The sequence below is a fragment of the Danio rerio genome, chromosome 23 (genome assembly GCF_049306965.1).
Source record: "Danio rerio strain Tuebingen ecotype United States chromosome 23, GRCz12tu, whole genome shotgun sequence".
Taxonomy (NCBI): Eukaryota; Metazoa; Chordata; class Actinopteri; order Cypriniformes; family Danionidae; genus Danio; species Danio rerio.
The window spans coordinates 1,352,501-1,370,313 of record NC_133198.1 but is presented as its reverse complement, the minus strand read 5'-3'; the positions used below and the strand labels follow the sequence as shown (position 1 = coordinate 1,370,313).

At 41.1% G+C, this 17,813-nt stretch overlaps 1 protein-coding gene across 18 annotated transcripts in view; it reads right to left on the bottom strand.

Annotated features, from left to right (window-relative positions):
• The window catches only part of utrn (utrophin), a 311,025-nt gene that overhangs the window by 182,506 nt on the left and 110,706 nt on the right, over positions 1–17,813 (bottom strand). For all 18 annotated transcript variants that reach the window (XM_073939615.1, XM_073939623.1, XM_073939621.1 and 15 more), the window contains 10 exons: positions 17,806–17,813; positions 15,369–15,544; positions 14,831–14,966; positions 13,734–13,883; positions 11,832–12,011; positions 9,539–9,640; positions 7,489–7,606; positions 5,022–5,227; positions 4,620–4,737; positions 4,163–4,368 (listed from right to left, as the gene is read on the bottom strand). The exon at positions 17,806–17,813 is cut by the window's right edge and continues 128 nt beyond it. In XM_073939615.1, coding sequence (XP_073795716.1) covers positions 4,163–4,368; positions 4,620–4,737; positions 5,022–5,227; positions 7,489–7,606; positions 9,539–9,640; positions 11,832–12,011; positions 13,734–13,883; positions 14,831–14,966; positions 15,369–15,544; positions 17,806–17,813 — 1,400 coding nt within the window. The remainder of the gene's footprint in view (positions 1–4,162; positions 4,369–4,619; positions 4,738–5,021; positions 5,228–7,488; positions 7,607–9,538; positions 9,641–11,831; positions 12,012–13,733; positions 13,884–14,830; positions 14,967–15,368; positions 15,545–17,805) is intronic.

Sequence of the window (17,813 nt, the reverse complement as noted above, 5' to 3'; positions counted from 1 at the left end):
AACGTCCGCTGGGCTACGTTTCCACAATGAGCCCGGATTGCAAATATCCGTTATACAATAACTTGCCTAACTATCCGAACCTGCCTAATTAACCCAGTGAAGCCTTTAAATGTCACTTTAAGCTGTATAGAAGTGTCTTGAAGAATATATAGTTTAATATTATTTACTGTCATCATAGCAAAGAGAAAATAAATCAGTTATTAGAGATGAATTATTAAAACTATTATGATTAGAAATGTGCTGAAGAAATCTGCTCTCCGCTAAACAGAAATAATAACAGGGCTAATAATTCAGGGGGGCTAATAATTCTGACTTGAATTATTTAATTGAATAATTCTGACTTGAATTATTTTAATAATTCTGACTTCAACTGTTTATAACACAGAAGTGCTCACGACGACCAAAGTTTGATTCAAGATCCTTTGCCAATCCTTTCCCCTCTCTCTGCTCCCAAATCTTTCCTGTCTGAAATCTTCACTGTCCTGTGTCATAATAAAGGTGAAACCCTTTAAAAATATTACAAAAAATAATAATAAAGCCACATAAACTTATTTGTTTTCTTGACTTTTTGTCATTGCAAAAAAAAAAAAATTGCTTTTCCTCGAGGGTTTTTTATTGTCTCGTTCCAGTCCAAATATCGCAAAGGAAGTCAAAAATCAAGAAGCATTTACCATACAAGCACAAAATGTTGTCTTGTTTTCAGAAATAATTAAGTGGGGTCAGCAAAATATACATGTTTGTCATTTTGATTTAGGATTATTTGGCTTTCCCCATTAGCAGATTATTTAGCTTGTTGTAAAGTAAAACTCACTTCATTATTTCTGAAAACAAGACCACACTTGCTCTTGTTTGTCTAGTAAATGCTTCTTGATTTAAGTATTTGCAGATATTTGGACTGCAAACAATACATTTAAACATTTAAAGATAAGCTTTTAATCAGCATGGTGGGCTGGTGATACACTTTTATGGTGTTTTTACTTTTTTAAGCTATGTTTGTTTCACTAAAAAGCCCTTTGTGACTTAAATAAACACATTTTACTTTCTTACACAAAACAAGAGGAGTCTTATTGCTGCTTATTGAGTGCTGATGGAACATCAGAACACTGCTGTCAACAGTAGTAAAACCACAGTTTCTAGCCCAAAGCAAACACTGATTTATGTCCAGCAGTAAAATATAAAAGGATGGAGTAAAATATTAACAGCAATGGATGGTGAAGTGTAATTATGACTCTAGCATCCCCTACAGGTCAGCTATAATGTGTGTGAATGTGTGTGTCTGTGCGCGCATGTGGTTCAACACTTCACTCATGATTTCATATTACAGCTTATTTTCAAACATCACCTCTGATTTAGTAAACAAACATTACATGAGAAAGTTATTATTATTATTATTATTATTAATATTATTATTATTATTATTATTATTATTATTATTATTATTATTAATTGATTTATTTTATGTATTAAATGTATTTATTTATTTATTTATTTATTTATTTATTTGAAATGTCATAAATATTTTTATTGTTATTATTTATTTGTTAAATGTATTTATTTATTTATTTATTTGAAATGTCATAAATATTTTATTGTTATTTATTTATTTGTTAAATGTATTTATTTAATTTATGTATTAATTAAATGTATTTATTTATTCATTTATTTTAAATATTTTACTATTTATTTATTTATTAAATTTATTTATTTATTTTATGTAATAATTACATGTATTTACTTATTTATTTATTTTAAATGTCATAAATATTTTATTTATTTTATAGTTATTTTTGTTTGAAATGTCATAAATATTTTTTGTTATTTATTTATTTATTACATTTATTTATTTAATTTATGTATTAATTAAATGTATTTATTTTTTTAAATGTCATAAATATTTTCTTTATTTTTATTTTTATTATTGAATTTTTTATTAATTGATTTACTTTGTATCTAGTATACATGTAACTGTTAACGTAATTATTTCAAATCAAAAATCATTAAAAATCAATGTCCATTTTACATGTTTAGGGTAAAACGTGGTCAAAAACTAAAGTTTGTCTGATGTCATGTTTGAGTTAATTACAATCTTTAACATGTAAAATGAAGCATTTGGAATAACTCTCTCTTATTACCTCATTAAACTGCATAATTAACTTACATTACTAATTAAACAAACAACATTAAACTAAATGTTTGAGCTTCTGAAGTACCTACTTAAAGAGAAAAATTAAGATTTGATCATTATTTATTCACCCTTTACTTGTTTTGATCCGTTAAAGGTTTATTCTGCTTTCTTTTCACGGCTTTGCGGTCAAAAAATGTGATTATAATGGAAGTCAATGGGGCAAAAACAACCACCAAACATAACAAAAGGGAGTCAAAAAACAGTAAAAAGGGGTTAAATTGCTAATAAGTGAGTTATATTGTAGAATTAGCATTCAATATTTGCAACACCCAAAAACAACATTGCATATAGCACATTTTTCCAGTATTGTACAGTTTTTGAGTCACAAAAAAAGAAAAGAAAAACAGAATGGTCTGTATTCTGCCGCACAATATAATGCTGAAATAAGCCTCTTTCACCAGTTGGGCCTATTAGGAACAGGCCATTGACTCTTTTAGTTTCTAACAAGGCCACTAAGCCGAGACGACACTGAACTCTGCATGAAACAGCATTAACTCAATCCACTCACAGCACATATCCCTCAACTGCAGACAGCGACACTGAGCCATGCAGAGGGAATAGACTCAACACACTGTAGCGGGACAGGAAGGGCTAATTAGAGAGTCATTCATTCAGTCTTTCCAACAAACTTTCAAGAACGCCCGGCCTGAATGAATGTTCGAAGCAGCTTTATAAGACTAACTATAACTTACAGAGGAAGAGAGAGAGGAAGGAAGGAAGGAAGGAAGGAAGGTAGGAAGGAAGGAAGGAAGGAAGAGGGGAAGGAGAGAAGGGAGAGAGGAAGGAAGGAAGGAAGGTAGGAAGGAAGGAAGGAAGGAAGGAAGGAAGGAAGAGGGGAAGGAAAGAAGGGACAGAGGAAGGAAGGAAGGAAGTAAGGAAGAAAGGAAGGTAGGAAGGAAGGAAGGAAGAGGGGAAGGAAAGAAGGGACAGAGGAAGGAAGGAAGGAAGGAAGGAAGGAAGGAAGGAAGGAAGGAAGGAAGGAAGAAAGGAAGGTAGGAAGGAAGGTAGGAAGGAAGGAAGGAAGGAAGGAAGAGGGGAAGGAAAGAAGGGACAGAGGAAGGAAGGAAGGAAGGAAGGAAGGAAGGAAGGAAGGAAGAGGGGAAGGAAAGAAGGGACAGAGGAAGGAAGGAAGGATGGAAGGAAGAGGGGAAGGAAATAAGGGACAGAGGAAGGAAGGAAGGATGGAAGGAAGAGGGGAAGGAAATAAGGGACAGAGGAAGGAAGGAAGGAAGGAAAGAAAGAAAGAAAGAAAGAAAGAAAGAAAGAAAGAAAGAAAGAAAGAAAGAAAGAAAGAAAGAAAGAAAGAAAGAAAGAAAGAAGTAATGAAGGAAGGAAGGAAGGAAGAGGGGAAGGAAAGAAGGGACAGAAGAAAGAAAGAAAGAAAGAAAGAAAGAAAGAAAGAAAGAAAGAAAGAAAGAAAGAAAGAAAGAAAGAAAGAAAGAAAGAAAGAAAGAAAGAAAGAAAGAAAGAAGGAAGGAAGGAATAGAGGAAGGAAGGAGGAAAAGATGGAGGAAGAGAAGGAAGGAAGGAAAGGATGAAGAGAGAGAGAAGGATGGAAGGAAAATGTAATTGAAGGAGGGGGCGAGTGGACAGGAAGAGGAGGGAGGGAATGGAAGGTAAGGGGGAGGGATGAAGAGAATGAAGGAAGGAAGGAAATGATGGAAAAGATGGAGAGAAGGAAGAAAGGAAGGAAAGAATGGTGGGTGAGAAGAAAGGAAAGAAGGAATGGGAGGAAGGAAGGTGGGAAAGAAGGAAGAAGGAAGGACCCTTTGCCAGATCTTTCTGAATGAATTGCCTACTACATCCAATCAGCTCACAGTAGAAAAAAACAAACCACGCCCACTGTGTTCTCATTGAATATTCCATTTATCTAGAAACTGCATCACAATAGGAAAAACTCAATAAAAAGGTCGCAGCGTCCGGTTCATGCGGACGGTAAGAGGACACATTTAGATGCGACACAGGTCAAGTTCTCACCTTGTTGTCGCTGATCTGTTTGGTGAGCGGCTCTCGGCTCTGCTGCAGCAGGTTATTCAAACGCAGCTCATTCTGGCCAATCAGAGCCTTCACCTTGCGCCTCTGCTCCTCCCACTGGTCACTGTGGCCAATCATGTGGTCCAACTGCAGAAGCCGTGTCTCCACGCCATGCTGTGTGCTGTCCCATTGGCTGCGGACTTTCTCCACTGACACGCAGAGGGAAAACAGATGCCAACCACACACACACACACACACACACACACACACACTCATTCATTAATGTGTACAAAAGTGCCATCGAGACAACATCTGAGGTGTTTTTATTAGCAGTAAACTTAATCAAAACTGAGATTAAGATCAAGCCTGAAATGAAGATTAAGAAACAGACTAAGATTAAGACTGAGATGTTGACAATACAACTGAGAGACTGAAATGAAGAGGGGTTTCAGATGCTCACGCTTCTCCGAGATGGATGTGCGCACGTCCAGGTTGGAGGTTTTGTTCTTGATGTTTTGGGCCAGTGTGATGATATCCTCCAGCTGAGGGTGTCTCTGCTCCAGATCACCTTTGGTCACCTACAAAAACAACACAAATCACTGTCATTCCGTTGTGGCGACCCCAGATTAACAAAGGGACTAAACCGAAAAGAAAATGAATGAATGAAGATGCTAATCCAATTCAATGATCTATGCTAAGCTAAGCTACAAGTGCTTCCGCCATACACTGAGATCAACTGAGGCGATTATAAAATGCTAAAACTCAACGATTTAACTCTTGGAGTGATGTTAAAAGAGCTTATTTCATAGTTTTTCAAAGTTATCAGACATCCCAGTGTGTTTTCAACACTAGCGCCTCTGACCTGCAGGCGGCCGATGGTGGTGCGGATCTCGTCTTTGTCTCCGAGCGTGACGATGTTGGACTTGAGCATCTGGTGTATGAGCAGCAGCCAGTCCGCCAGCTCTGTGGCCGTCTGGTGGAGCTCGCTGGGTCCCATCATCAGCTCCGGGCTGCGGCGCCGCTCCTCGCTCCGCAGACTGACCATGTGCACTGCAGAAGGGACGCTCGCTGATGAAAACACAAACACACACACGGTTTAGGGCTGAATTATACTTCTGAGTGGAGTGATCACCATACATGAAAGACTATATGTAACCCCACCAGTCCTTCTCAAACCAACCTGCTCCGAGCTGGTATCGAACCGGCAACCTTCCGCATGAGAGTCGGTTGCTCCAACAAGGAGGCTTAAAACCATGGCCTCTAGAGTCTGAGGCTAGAGCACCTTTAGAGGTCAGAGAAGTGGACAGCACTTAATAGCTGGCCTCTGTTACACTCCCCCCTGTAAACCTCACTCTCATCCGGGTCACGGCACCAATGTAACCCCACCGGTCCTACGCCACCTAACCCGCTCCGAGCTGGTATCGAACCACTGACCTTCTGCATCGGAGTCGGTTGCTCTACCAAGGAGGCTAAAGACCATGGCCTCTACACTAGATGTCTTTGAAACAAGCCCCGCCTTCTAGTACAGGAGCCAATCATTGATCGATATAGACTGATGATTCTCTGGGGGAGGGGCTCTGAAAACAATGTGTGTTTTTAAGACAGTTTTTGCAGCTTCGTTGTGAATCCTCTGGGTTCAATAAACACACTGGAATCTCAGCGAATGCTTGCTTCACAGACATGAGGAGAATATCCACAGAAAGCTTCAAATCTGAACTTCTAAATCAGGGGTTTTCAAAGTGTGAGGCGCGCCTCCCCTGGGGGGCGCCAGAGCATGCCAGGGGAGGCGCGGGAAAAAAATATAATATAATAAAAATATAATTATTAAGTTTAATTATTATAGGTATTTTTTATTATATTTAAACGTTTTAATTAAACAAGGCAAAAAAATAATAATACGTCAAATATTAGAAAACCCAGAAGGCCATAGCTGTGAATTCGCTTCTGTTTGGCAAGCCCGCCAATACAGGTATATGCCTGCTAATACAATGGGTCGGTTTCTGAGACCCCCCCGATTCAAAGCTGTAATGAAGTTCACGGCCCTTTGGCCGCCGGGAAGAAGGAGGCGGAGAACCGAAGCAGTTTTAAAGTAATTTATTAATGACAGTGACAGCAGCTCCGTCTAAACCAAAACAAACGGACGGCAGCTCCTCATGGAGACTGCCGTCAAACTGAAAGCAAAAGTAAAATATGTCCGGGCCCGGTCCTCTCTTGGCTTCCTCTGCCCTCGTTCCTCCTTTTATGATCCAGAGCTCCTTCCGTGGGATCTGAGGCAGGTGCGCACCGCAGGTGTATCCACTTACGCGGTGGCCTCACTCCGTTCCCACGGCGCTCGGCCACGCCCCCTCGCCACAAAAGCCTTTAAGTTCAGGGCTTAAACCCAAAAGACGACGATATGATGATCAGTATTTGAGTTTAGGATTTACGTGGACAGGACCAGCTGATGAACCACGACCTTTATGTGTGGTTTGTCAAAATATTTTGGCTAATGACAGCATGAGACCCGCTAAACTTCCACTGTTTTGACTGGGATGGACAGTTCTTGGATCAGTTCTATTCATATTGAACCATCATCCTAGTTTTAAGAACGTTATATTAAAATACTTGTTATTGCTCTGTAAATAATTGCACTTTCATGCAAATGTTGATAAAAGTGAGTTAACAGTCTGACATCTGTGTGTGTGTGTGTGTGTGTGTGTGTGTGTGTGTGTGTGTGTGTGTGTGTGTGTTTGGGAGGAGGGGGGCGCCAATGGATAAGTTGTGTCAAAAGGGAGGCCCACTGTCTAAGACTTTGAAAAACCCTGTTCTAAATGAACCAACTTTACTTGAAAACAAAAGATTTTTGGTTTTTTAATCCGTATAAAATTGAATGCGAGGTACAGTCCGTCCTGCTTAACATACGCCACATGACAGCAACGACTTAAACGCCCACAAACTAATAAACAAAGAGGCGCTGTTATTTCTGGAGGAGATTCGCCATCAAGGCTAATTGGGAAATTACTTACGAAGATGATCAGCGCAATCTGACGATCATTATTCAGAAGATGATAATGTGCAACAGGCCATAAATAAGCCTGGTGTCATGATCTTGTTCCCTGCGAGTTAACGTTTAGAAATTAAACTAATGACTCCACACTTGTTAAACTCGCTCCATCTAGGCATGGGACGATAACCGGTTTCAAGGTTTACTGGGGTTTGGAAAATTCATGGTTTTGAATCAGCTTAAATTTTCTGTCATACCATTCCTGTACCTACTCGACACAGAAGTATAAATCACACTTTAACACTCATTCTGCAGAGGCGACTTCACCTGTCTGTGCTGAGCTCACCTGCGAACGTCTGCGGAGAAACCTGCTGAGAAACCCATGGGGACACGGCCGGCTGCTGAGTCTCCTTCTGTCGCACGTCCAGAGCTTTCCAGTCAGCTGCCAGCTTCTCGATTTTACTCTACACACAGAAACATACATATTAAACAAAAAAACACAACAGAAGCTGAGAAACTAAACATACACAGTTAAAGTCAGAATTATTAGCCCCCTGAATTATTAGCTCCCCTGTTTATTTTTTCCCCAATTTCTGTTTAACGGAGAGCAGATTTTGTTCAACACATTTCTAATCATAATAGTGTTAATAACTCCTCTCTAATAACTCATTTATTTTCTCTTTGCCATGATGACAGTAAATAATATTTATTTTATAATAAGACTTGATATTCTTCAAGACACTTCTATACAGCTTAAAGTGACATTTAAAGGCTTCACTAGGGTAATTTGGTTAACTAGGCAGGTTAGGGTAATTAAGCAATATATTGTATAATGATGGTTTGTTCTGTAGACAAAAAAAATATAGCTTAAAGTGGCTAATAATACTAACCGTAAAATGTTTTTTAAAAAATTAAAAACTGCTTTTATTCTAGCCGAAATAAAACAAATAAGACTTTCTCCAGAAGAAAAAATATTATCAGACATACTGTGAAAATTTCCTGAATCTGTTCAACATCATTAGGGAAATATTTAAAAAAAAGGAATAAAAAATTCAAAGGGGGGTGAATAATTCTGACCTCAACTGTTACAACAGTTCTGTATGGTTCTCGAATCTGAAAGCTGCAATATTCTGCAATAACAGCCCTTGTACAGCGTCTTTACCCTGCTGTATTACCCTGCCCACACACAGTGGCAGCAGATCAATCAACTCACTACAGTTTCAGCCATCAGCCTGTCATACTGAGCTGAGCAAAGACGGTTGACGTTCCACCACAAGATGGCGACAGAGACCGCATGATAAGCCCCTAGTGGAAGACTCAAACTCAAGAGGAAAATTTTAAACTACAGCAGATCAAGTCATTATAAAACAGGAAAGCGACTTTCTAAGTCGATCTCTCTGCTGTGTTTATACCACAGTAATCTGCTAGTGTTTGCTCTGCTTCTGCTTTTTCAGGGTTAATTATTCTGATCTCCCGATTGCAACAGAGAAATACTGAGAAATCGCTGTAGACTGATGGCATTTCATGCTGTTCAGCCTTATAATCTTACAACGTGAGCAAAATCAGCTGTTTTGTCTTCACTTTAGACATTACGCTAGAGAATCATTCAAACACTAGCTCTACAGTGACGTGTGTGAAGTAGCAGCACCTTCTGCTGTTCTGAGGTCAGCTGCAGATGTGAATGAATGGCGGAAGAAAGTAGTTCCTCTTAGATAAGGATTTTGAGAGTCTCCGTGTTTGATTTTCTTTTGTATTGTGTTGAACTGTTGTATAAACGCAATATCACACTCGTAGCAGTGCAATATGGCAGAATATCACCACTGCTAGGGCACTAAAGCCTCGAGCCAACGCACGCCTCCCACCAGTGCTGATATGTGATATTGTGTGATATTGCTCAGATACAGCACAAAACATAAAAATACGTTTGTGGCGAGGGGGCGTGGCCGAGAGCAGTGGGAACGGAGTGAGGCCACCGCGTAAGTGGATACACCTGCGGTGCGAACCTGCTTCGGATCCCACGGAAGGAGCTCTGGACGATAAAAGGAGGAACGATGGCAGAGGAAGCGGAGAGAGGACCGGGCCCGGGCATTTTACTTTTGCTTTCAGTTTGACGGCAGTCTCCGTGAGGAGCTGCCGTCCGTTTGTTTTGGTTCAGACGGCAGCCTCCGTGAGGAGCTGCCATCACTGTTATTAAGAAATTATTTAAAAACTGTGTCGGTTCTCCGCTTATCATCCAGAGCTCCTTCCGTGGGATCCGAAGCGGGTGCGCACCGCAGGTGTATCCACTTACGCGGTGGCCTCACTCCGTTCCCACGGCTCTCGGCCACGCCCCCTCGCCACAACGTTCTAATGAAAATACAGAATATAATCTCATAGTAAAGAAGAAAAACACAAACCTTCTCCTGTGGTAAAAGCAGCTGTTTCCTCTGGAGCTCAATAGAGTACGACAGCAGATCCTCCAGCTCACACTTCTGCTCCAGCATGGACATCTCCACAGCCTACACACACCACACACACACACACACACACACACACACACACACACACACACACACAAACACACACCACACACACACACACACACACACACACACACACAGAGACACACACACAAACACAAACACAGAACACACAAACACACACACACACACACACACACACACACACAGTGCAATCAGACCTCAACACTAGACATGTGATATGTAAGCGTGATATTAATTTGTAGTGTGCCTGGATTTAACGTAGGCTTGCTGGACTGTGGCGTGTGAAGCTGACACCACATCTATACTGTATGCTCTATTCAAATTATTTCCATCTTGGCTGAAAACATTTCCTTTTCTATGTCTTTAACACTGGGGGCCCTATCATACACCCGGCGCAGTGTGGCGCAAGGCGTGGCGCAATAGTCTTTTGGTAGTTTCAGCTTGGCGCAAGAGTGGTTTTGAGGCGTTGTGCTGCGCTGTTTAAATAGCAAATGCATTATTGCTCATATGTGCGCTCATAGGCGTTCTGGTCTAAAAAGGAAGGCGTTCTGAGGCGCACTGCTGGGGCGTCGCTATTTTGAGAAACTATAATAGATTTTTGATTAGACCAAAACAAACCCGGTCTAAACTCCAGCGCAGAGTTGCGCCTCGCTTACACACTGCTTAATACACACAAGAGAGCAATAGGCAAATATCTTTACATATGAAAAAATTAAATATTAAGGATATAATAAGAATAGATATAGGATATAAATATAAAGGATTCAAATATTACAAAACATATTATTTTCTAGCCTACATAAATATGAAAAACCACTGCTTTATGTCTTCTTCATCTCGGGAGGCTTTTTCAGTTCATTCATAACAATTTGCTTTTGTATAATGTTATTATTATTAGCAGTATTATTTATTATATGCATATTTATATTTGTTTTATTAAAAACAAGCTTAGATTTGCCCACCTGTCAGGTTTTAGATCATATGGGGCACAGCATGTGTTTTAGGATATAACTCAGGTTTTTGAACACACTTGGTTATTATTGTTCATTTATTCGTTTGCTGGAAATTAGAACTGAATTTAGAAATAGTTTTGAAACGAATATTTGCGCTTAACAAACAAAAGTATTTATTTATAGACTAATTGATGTCTGTGCGTAAAGGTTTCCCTATACAAGAGCGAAAGTGAAAGTAGATCCATTATCTCTCATTCTCACGCAGTAGATGCTCTGTTTAACAGTTTTCTGTTAAAATACTGTTAACTGTTAACTGTTTGCTTGTGAAATGTTCATTTTTTCCACTTAGACTTACTTTGCGTCCTGTAAATAGCGAATGCGCTCTTGGCGCGACGCAGCTGGCTCTTAAAGGGAATGGGAGATGACACTCTAATTGGTTTATTCTTAAAACACACCTATAACTCATTAAGAAAATAAACTCAACCCTTTTAGAACATGTGCCACGGCGCAAAGCAGATTTTCCCGTCCTTAAATTAGCAAAAACGCGTCCTGACACGCCCTGAAAGCGTTTGCGCCCTGCGTTTTGCGCTCTGCGCATGGACCGTCAAAATAGAGCCCTGGAACTACCAGAATTCTAAGCGCTTCTGGTGAGCTGTGTGCCGTTACAAAATCGGCACGTTTTAAGGTCTGTTTTCTTTAAAAGTCAGTGATCTCCACTGGCTGAGTGATATCTGATATAAACTGGGTCTCAGATTGTACAAGAAGCACTGCATTACATTACATTTCCCCCACCATGTCTTTATAATATGAGCATTTATTTTACCCCAGTATATTCAATGGAGCTTCTGCGCTATCCTGCTGATCCTGACGGCGTGCGCAAGTAAACGTCTTTTCGTCTCGTTTTACGTTTGAGCAACTAAATGAATACTTAAATCTATTTCACAGATTGTATTTAATTTAAATGACAACATCGATGCTGTAAAATGGACCATATGAAATGGAAAAGAGTCACATTAACCGTTCACCGGAAGTGTATCAGTATGGGAAGAAACACTATGCATACACCCTATTGATAATCTATAATACTGCCAATTATAAGACTGGGATATTTATTTTGTTTAAAAATAAGCCTATTCTGTTCCAAAAGGCTGCGTTCATTAACAGAAAACTCACTAAAAATGTGAAATGTTATTGCATTGTTCAGTAATATTGCGTGTGTTTGACATGTTTGTCAGTGTGTGTGTGTGATTGACCTGTCTGTCAGAGTGTGTGTCGTCGCTCAGGCTCCGGCTGCTGGTGTACACCCAGTCTCCCAGTGTGTTGATGCGCTCCTGGAACTGGCCATACGAGCGGCTCTCGTCCTGCAGCGGAGGAGTGTGTGTGGGCAGACCAGCCTCCACCTCACGCACCTTATCCAGCAGCTCAACACTCACCTAGACACACAAACACACACACACAGAGAAAGAGAGAAAGAGAGAGAGACACTATGAACAAAAGCGTCTGCTATATGACTAAATGTAAACAAAGCTGTGTATCGCATATGTGGAGAGTGCTGCTCTGATTCATGCATTTATCCATTTTCTTTTCCGCTTAGTCCCTTTATAAATCTGAGGTCGCCACAGCGGAATGAACCGCCAACTTATCCAGCATATGTTTAGGCAGTGGATGCCCTTCCGGCTGCAACCCATCACTGGAAAACATCCATACACACTCAATCACACACAAACACTTCGGCCAATTTAGGTCATCGATTCCCCTGTAGCGCATGTGTTTGGACTGTGGGGGAAACCGGAGCACCTGGAGGAAACCCACGCCAACACAGGGAGAACATGCAAACTCCACACAGAAACGCCAACTGACCCAGCCGAGGCTCGAACCAGCAACCTTCTTGCTGTGAGGCCACAGTGCAAACTAAAGGTCTGCATTTCTGCGGCTGTCCCGTGGGTGCTGCGGGACCCGACCAGATTTCTGCGGCGCGGGTATAAATTTCCGAATAAATCGCGGGAGCGGTCGGTAACGGGTTTAATTTGGGACGGGAGCGGGCCGTCTAGCAATATCACTCCCGACTCCCGAGTGAGCACGCATATGTATGTGTGTAAATGAAATAGCGCGATGCTGTGTTTAGCTTGTTTGGTGCTGTGTGTGTGTGTGTGTGTGTGTGTGTGTGTGTGTGTGTGTGTGCGCGGGCGCATGAGAGTGAGAGAGCTTTGCCTGTGTGTGTGTGCTTGGTGCTGTGCGTGTGTGTGTTTATACAGACAGCTTGTTATAGCCTGTCTGGACTGTATAACTAGGTGGTTTTCGGTTTTGTTCTTCCCGCGCTTATTTTTAGCGGGATCGGGCGTGGCGGGTAGAAAACGGGGCGGGTCGGGCAGCGGGACAACAAGTGCTTAATATAAGCGGGAGCGGTCGGGTTCGGGCTAAAACCTGGCGGGTGCGGGCGGGAGCGGGATTCAAAATTTAGTCCCGCGCAGATCTCTAGTGCAGACCACTGAGCCAACTTATATATATTTGCTAATCCTTCGTTAATTGTGAATGTTTGATTTGACTTCAGTCAACTCAGACAGCTTTAGTCTTAGTTTTGGTTTACTAAACCAGGGGTTCTCAAACTTTTCAGCTCGCGACCCCCAAAATAACAATGCCAGTGGCTCGAGACCCCCAATATCCTCTGAGGTTGTTATAAATACAGAAACTTTGCATGCAATGGCGCACACACACCAATAGAGCAAAGTTTATACTTCATAGATTTTTTTTATGTATGTTAGGGCTGTAAATGGCCCAGAAAGCTTAACCTGGTGTTATAATATCAATCTGCTGCATCTGAAGCTATTGCTGTGTCTTTAATATAATGTAATTACCCCAGCGATCGCAGTTGAATAGAACTAGTAACTATTAGCTACTATATTAACTATATAAAGTAGTATATGGTAACTATAAATTACTATTTTATTCTAGGTTATGGATAAAATATGGTAATTCTTATGGTTTACTAAAAATAAATAGATTTTTGGAAATCACCAGGCGAGCCCCTTTCATTGTCCCACGACCCCTCGGGGGTTCCTGACCCCCACTTTGAGAACCACTATACTAAACTAATCTTTGCTAGACAGAGAAACAGACATGAGAGGTGAGTGTGTGGGTGTGTGTGGGTCTCATACTTTACTCCAGCGCATGTTGATCTGTCTTATTTTGCTGACATGAGCGTCTCTGTCCTGAGCACTCAGACTGCAGTTGGACAGGATCTGAGAGCCGCTCTTATTCAGCCACGACAGAGACTCGTTCTGACCGTCCATCTGCTCCATCAGACACTGAGAGAGGCAGAGAGAGTGCTGTGTGTTAATGCAGGTATTCTGAGCCACTGATGAATTAAACACGGTGTAATGTTAGTCTGTTTGTTCATAACACAAGTGACAGCAGATTCACAGCTACACTCTGGGCTAATTTTATTAGAAAAGCATTACATTTGTGTGTGTATAAGCACGTCTGTGTGTGTGAGTGTGTACATGTGTGCGTCTGTATCATTGCGCATATCTGTAAGTGACTGTGTGTGTGTGTCAGCGTGGGTGTGTGTGTCTGTGTGTAAGTATGTTTGTGTCTGTGCGCATGTGTGTGTCTGTGTGTGAATGTGTGCGTGTGAGTCCGTATGTGTGAGCGTATCTGTAACTGAATATGTGTGTGTGTGTGTGTGTGTGTGTGTGTGTGTGTGTGTGTCAGCGTGGGTGTGTGTGTCTGTGTGTAAGTATGTTTGTGTCTGCATGCATGTGTGCGTCTGTGTGTGAATGTGTGCGTGTGAGTCCGTATGTGTGAGCGTATATGTAACTGAATGTGTGTGTGTGTGTGTGTGTGTGTGTGTGTGTGTGTGTGTGTGTGTGTGTGTGTGTGTGTGTCTGTGTGTAAGTATGTTTGTGTCTGCATGCATGTGTGTGTCTGTGTGTGAATGTGTGCGTGTGAGTCCGTATGTGTGAGCGTATCTGTAGGTGAATGTGCGTGTGTATGCATATATGTGTGTGTCTGTGTGAGTATGTGTGTGTCTGTGTGTTATCTGTCTGTCTGTGTGTTTGTGTGTCGGTATGTGTGTGTGTGTGTGTATGCGTGCGTGTGTCTGTATATGTAAGCGTTTCTGTCTGTGTGTGTATGTGTGTGTGTGTGTGTGTGTGTGCGCGTTTGTGTGTGTCTGTGTGTGTGTGTTTGTGTCTGTATGTCTGTCTGCATGCATGAGTATGTTTGTCTGTATATGTGTGTGTGTGTGTGAGACCTTGAGTTCTCTGAGGTTAGTGTCAGTGGCTGAAACAGTCAGTGTTTCCACAGCGCGCTCTGTGTGCTGCAGCCACTGCGCCAGTGCATCAGTCCTCTGAAGAACCTCCACCACAGCCGGATCTCCACCCGCCAGCCTGCACCAACAACATAAACACACACACATGCACATCAAACACACAGTCACACCTGAAACCATTACTGAAGTGACCGAAACTGCAGTTCATTGATGGGCCACTAGGGGGCTGGCTCCAGACGTGAGCAAATCCTCATAGACCGCCATGTTAAAGTGCTCAACTTTACAGCAGAAAAAAACTTGTTCACAACCTGGTACAAAAACTGTTTTGGTGTAAATAACTAATATTACCCCTCATGACAACTGTGAGGGGGGGAATTATTTTATAACTCATCCGTTTATTTCATATTAAGCCATAAAATTCTGCATAATTAAGGGAGAGGCCACTTGATTGTAAGGACTCAGCTGACACCAAATGCTGAATTTGGCTTATACATATCATAGTGTGTATGTGTGTGCTGACCTGCGCTGGCGTTCAGACACTGCTCTCTGCACGTGTGTAAAGCGGCGTCTCAGTGTGTCCAGTTTCTCCTGCAGCAGAGCGCCGTCAGCGGAGGAAACCTGAGAGATGATGTGCTGTCCAGACCTGCTCAAATCCAGCAGAACACTCTCCTGAGAGGACACGCCCTGCTCCAGATCCTGCACACACACGCACAAACAGTTATGAAACACAAAAATAAAACCCACATCCACATGCAATTAGACACACACACACACACACACACACACAGTTAATCGGCACTTGACTCATGAGTGTGTTAGACTCATAAACAGGAAGTCAGCTCTTGTCTTTGAATGTGATTGAGGGCAAAATGAGTCTGACCTTAATTTGTTTTTGAGGACAATTTCACATCCAACTCTGCCTCGTTCTGCACTCACACACACACACACACACACACACACACGAGTCTAATAAAGAAATGTCCTCGCTGGAGTTTCAGCATGTGAATGAGAAACACTCATGAAAACAGCACTCGCTCGCTCGCTTACTGTGCTCAAACACTTTCCATCTGTTTTTAATAGTGAGTTACAAGTGCTTATATGATTATTCATGTATACATTATCATTTAATTATGATTAGCATATGATTACCACACAATTATCAATTAGCGTCGCAGTTAGCATGCATGATTACTGACTTTTAAGATCTCATTCGCCATCACATTTCACTGCTTTTCCATTCTGATTTTATTAAGTCTTTATTTTAGAAGTCTTTCAGTTTAGAACTATTCCAGCATGGATGTTTTGCACATCGGATGCCATTCCAGCTGACACCCAGTACTGGGAAACACCCATACAGACTGTATCGCCAATGTAAATGAAGAGGGGCTGGTGGTAGAGGAGGGCGTTGGTGTTTATTGAGCCTCCTAATAGTAACTCTGGGGGCCCCAAAATGGCGTGGGCCCATAAAATTGTCCTAACTCCACCCTCCCACCTTTCTGTGATTGGTTAAGGATTACCGATGCATTTGTCTCTATGGGTAAAGCTAAAAATAACACATGGCAGTAAATGGTCAAAGTAGTGCATTTATGACAATACATTAAAGTGCAAAAGTGATGCTAAATCAATGTTTGAAAGCAGAAGTGTGTGCAGTTTAGTGTGTCCACTGCCATACTGCAGTGACAGAAACACAACACGTCTATTTTTTTAATTTCCTGACGTTAACCCTTTCAAACGTATCATCACATCTTGGCTTGTCGTTGAAGTGTACAAACACTTGGTGTGATCAGCTTTGGCTGGTCCCTGAATCATACAATCACACCAGTGTGATCAGCAATGGCTGGTCCCTGAAGCGAACGAGCACACCAGTGTGATCAGCTTTGGCTGATCCTTAAAGCATATAATCACACCGGTGTGATCAGACTTGGCTCATCACTGAAGCAAGTGATCAAACCGCAGTAATTAGCCTTGGCCGGTCCCTAAAGCAGACGATCACACCAGTGTGATTAGAGCGTTCAGAGCACAAGTTATCAACTGCTCAAATTACAATTTGACGATGTCACAACTAATCTGTGCTTTCAAACAAATAACATTTCACCAAACGAAAACATACCATTTAAGGTTTGTAAATGGAGACGGCAATAATTAATTTAACCTAGATAAACCTTTAATTTAATTTAATTTAATTTATCAATAAACCTAGAATCTAATAAAATACAATTTTATTAGGTTATGTTATATTAAGGCAAGTATCCTCAGCTGTATCCCATCAAGCTATAAAAATAAAATGAATGCGTAATTTAATAAATAATATAAATACTACTCGGTAACTTCCGATCGCAGCTTTATTCTAGCAACAACAGTCGCACCCATTACCCATTCTGTAACAAACAATATGAATAAGCTGCATAAAAGACAAAATATAAGTTTTATCACATTTTTAAGTATCAGAGTATCAGAAATTTTACAATATAATAAGAACATTTATCAATATTTACAGAAAAGAAACAAAAAACGATATATACACAGATCATTGGGTCACATGATAAACTTGACGGTCACCATGGGAACTTTATAACGCAATATATTCTAAGTAATGATCACAACAAAAAAAACTCACGCAGGACGGTCAGCTGGAGTATTTAAATGTCATGCATGAAAGGGTTAAAATAGGATCCAAATGCCAGTGATTTTGAGGCCCACCGTAACGTGGCGTAGGAGTGCATTTTCCCCGCCCACCGAATTGATTGACAGGCGTGTATTAACATGTCTCTGTAGTAACGCTTATAAACATGTGCACAGAACAGGACTTGCAAAGAAACTGTGATTAAAAGATCTGTTCAGCGCTCTGTGATCATCTGCAGCTCAACAATGAGTTTGACAAGTCTAAAACATCTTTATAGCAGTGCATGTGTGTAATAAACACAGTACAATCACTAATCTGTGTGTGTGTGTCTGACCTGCTGCT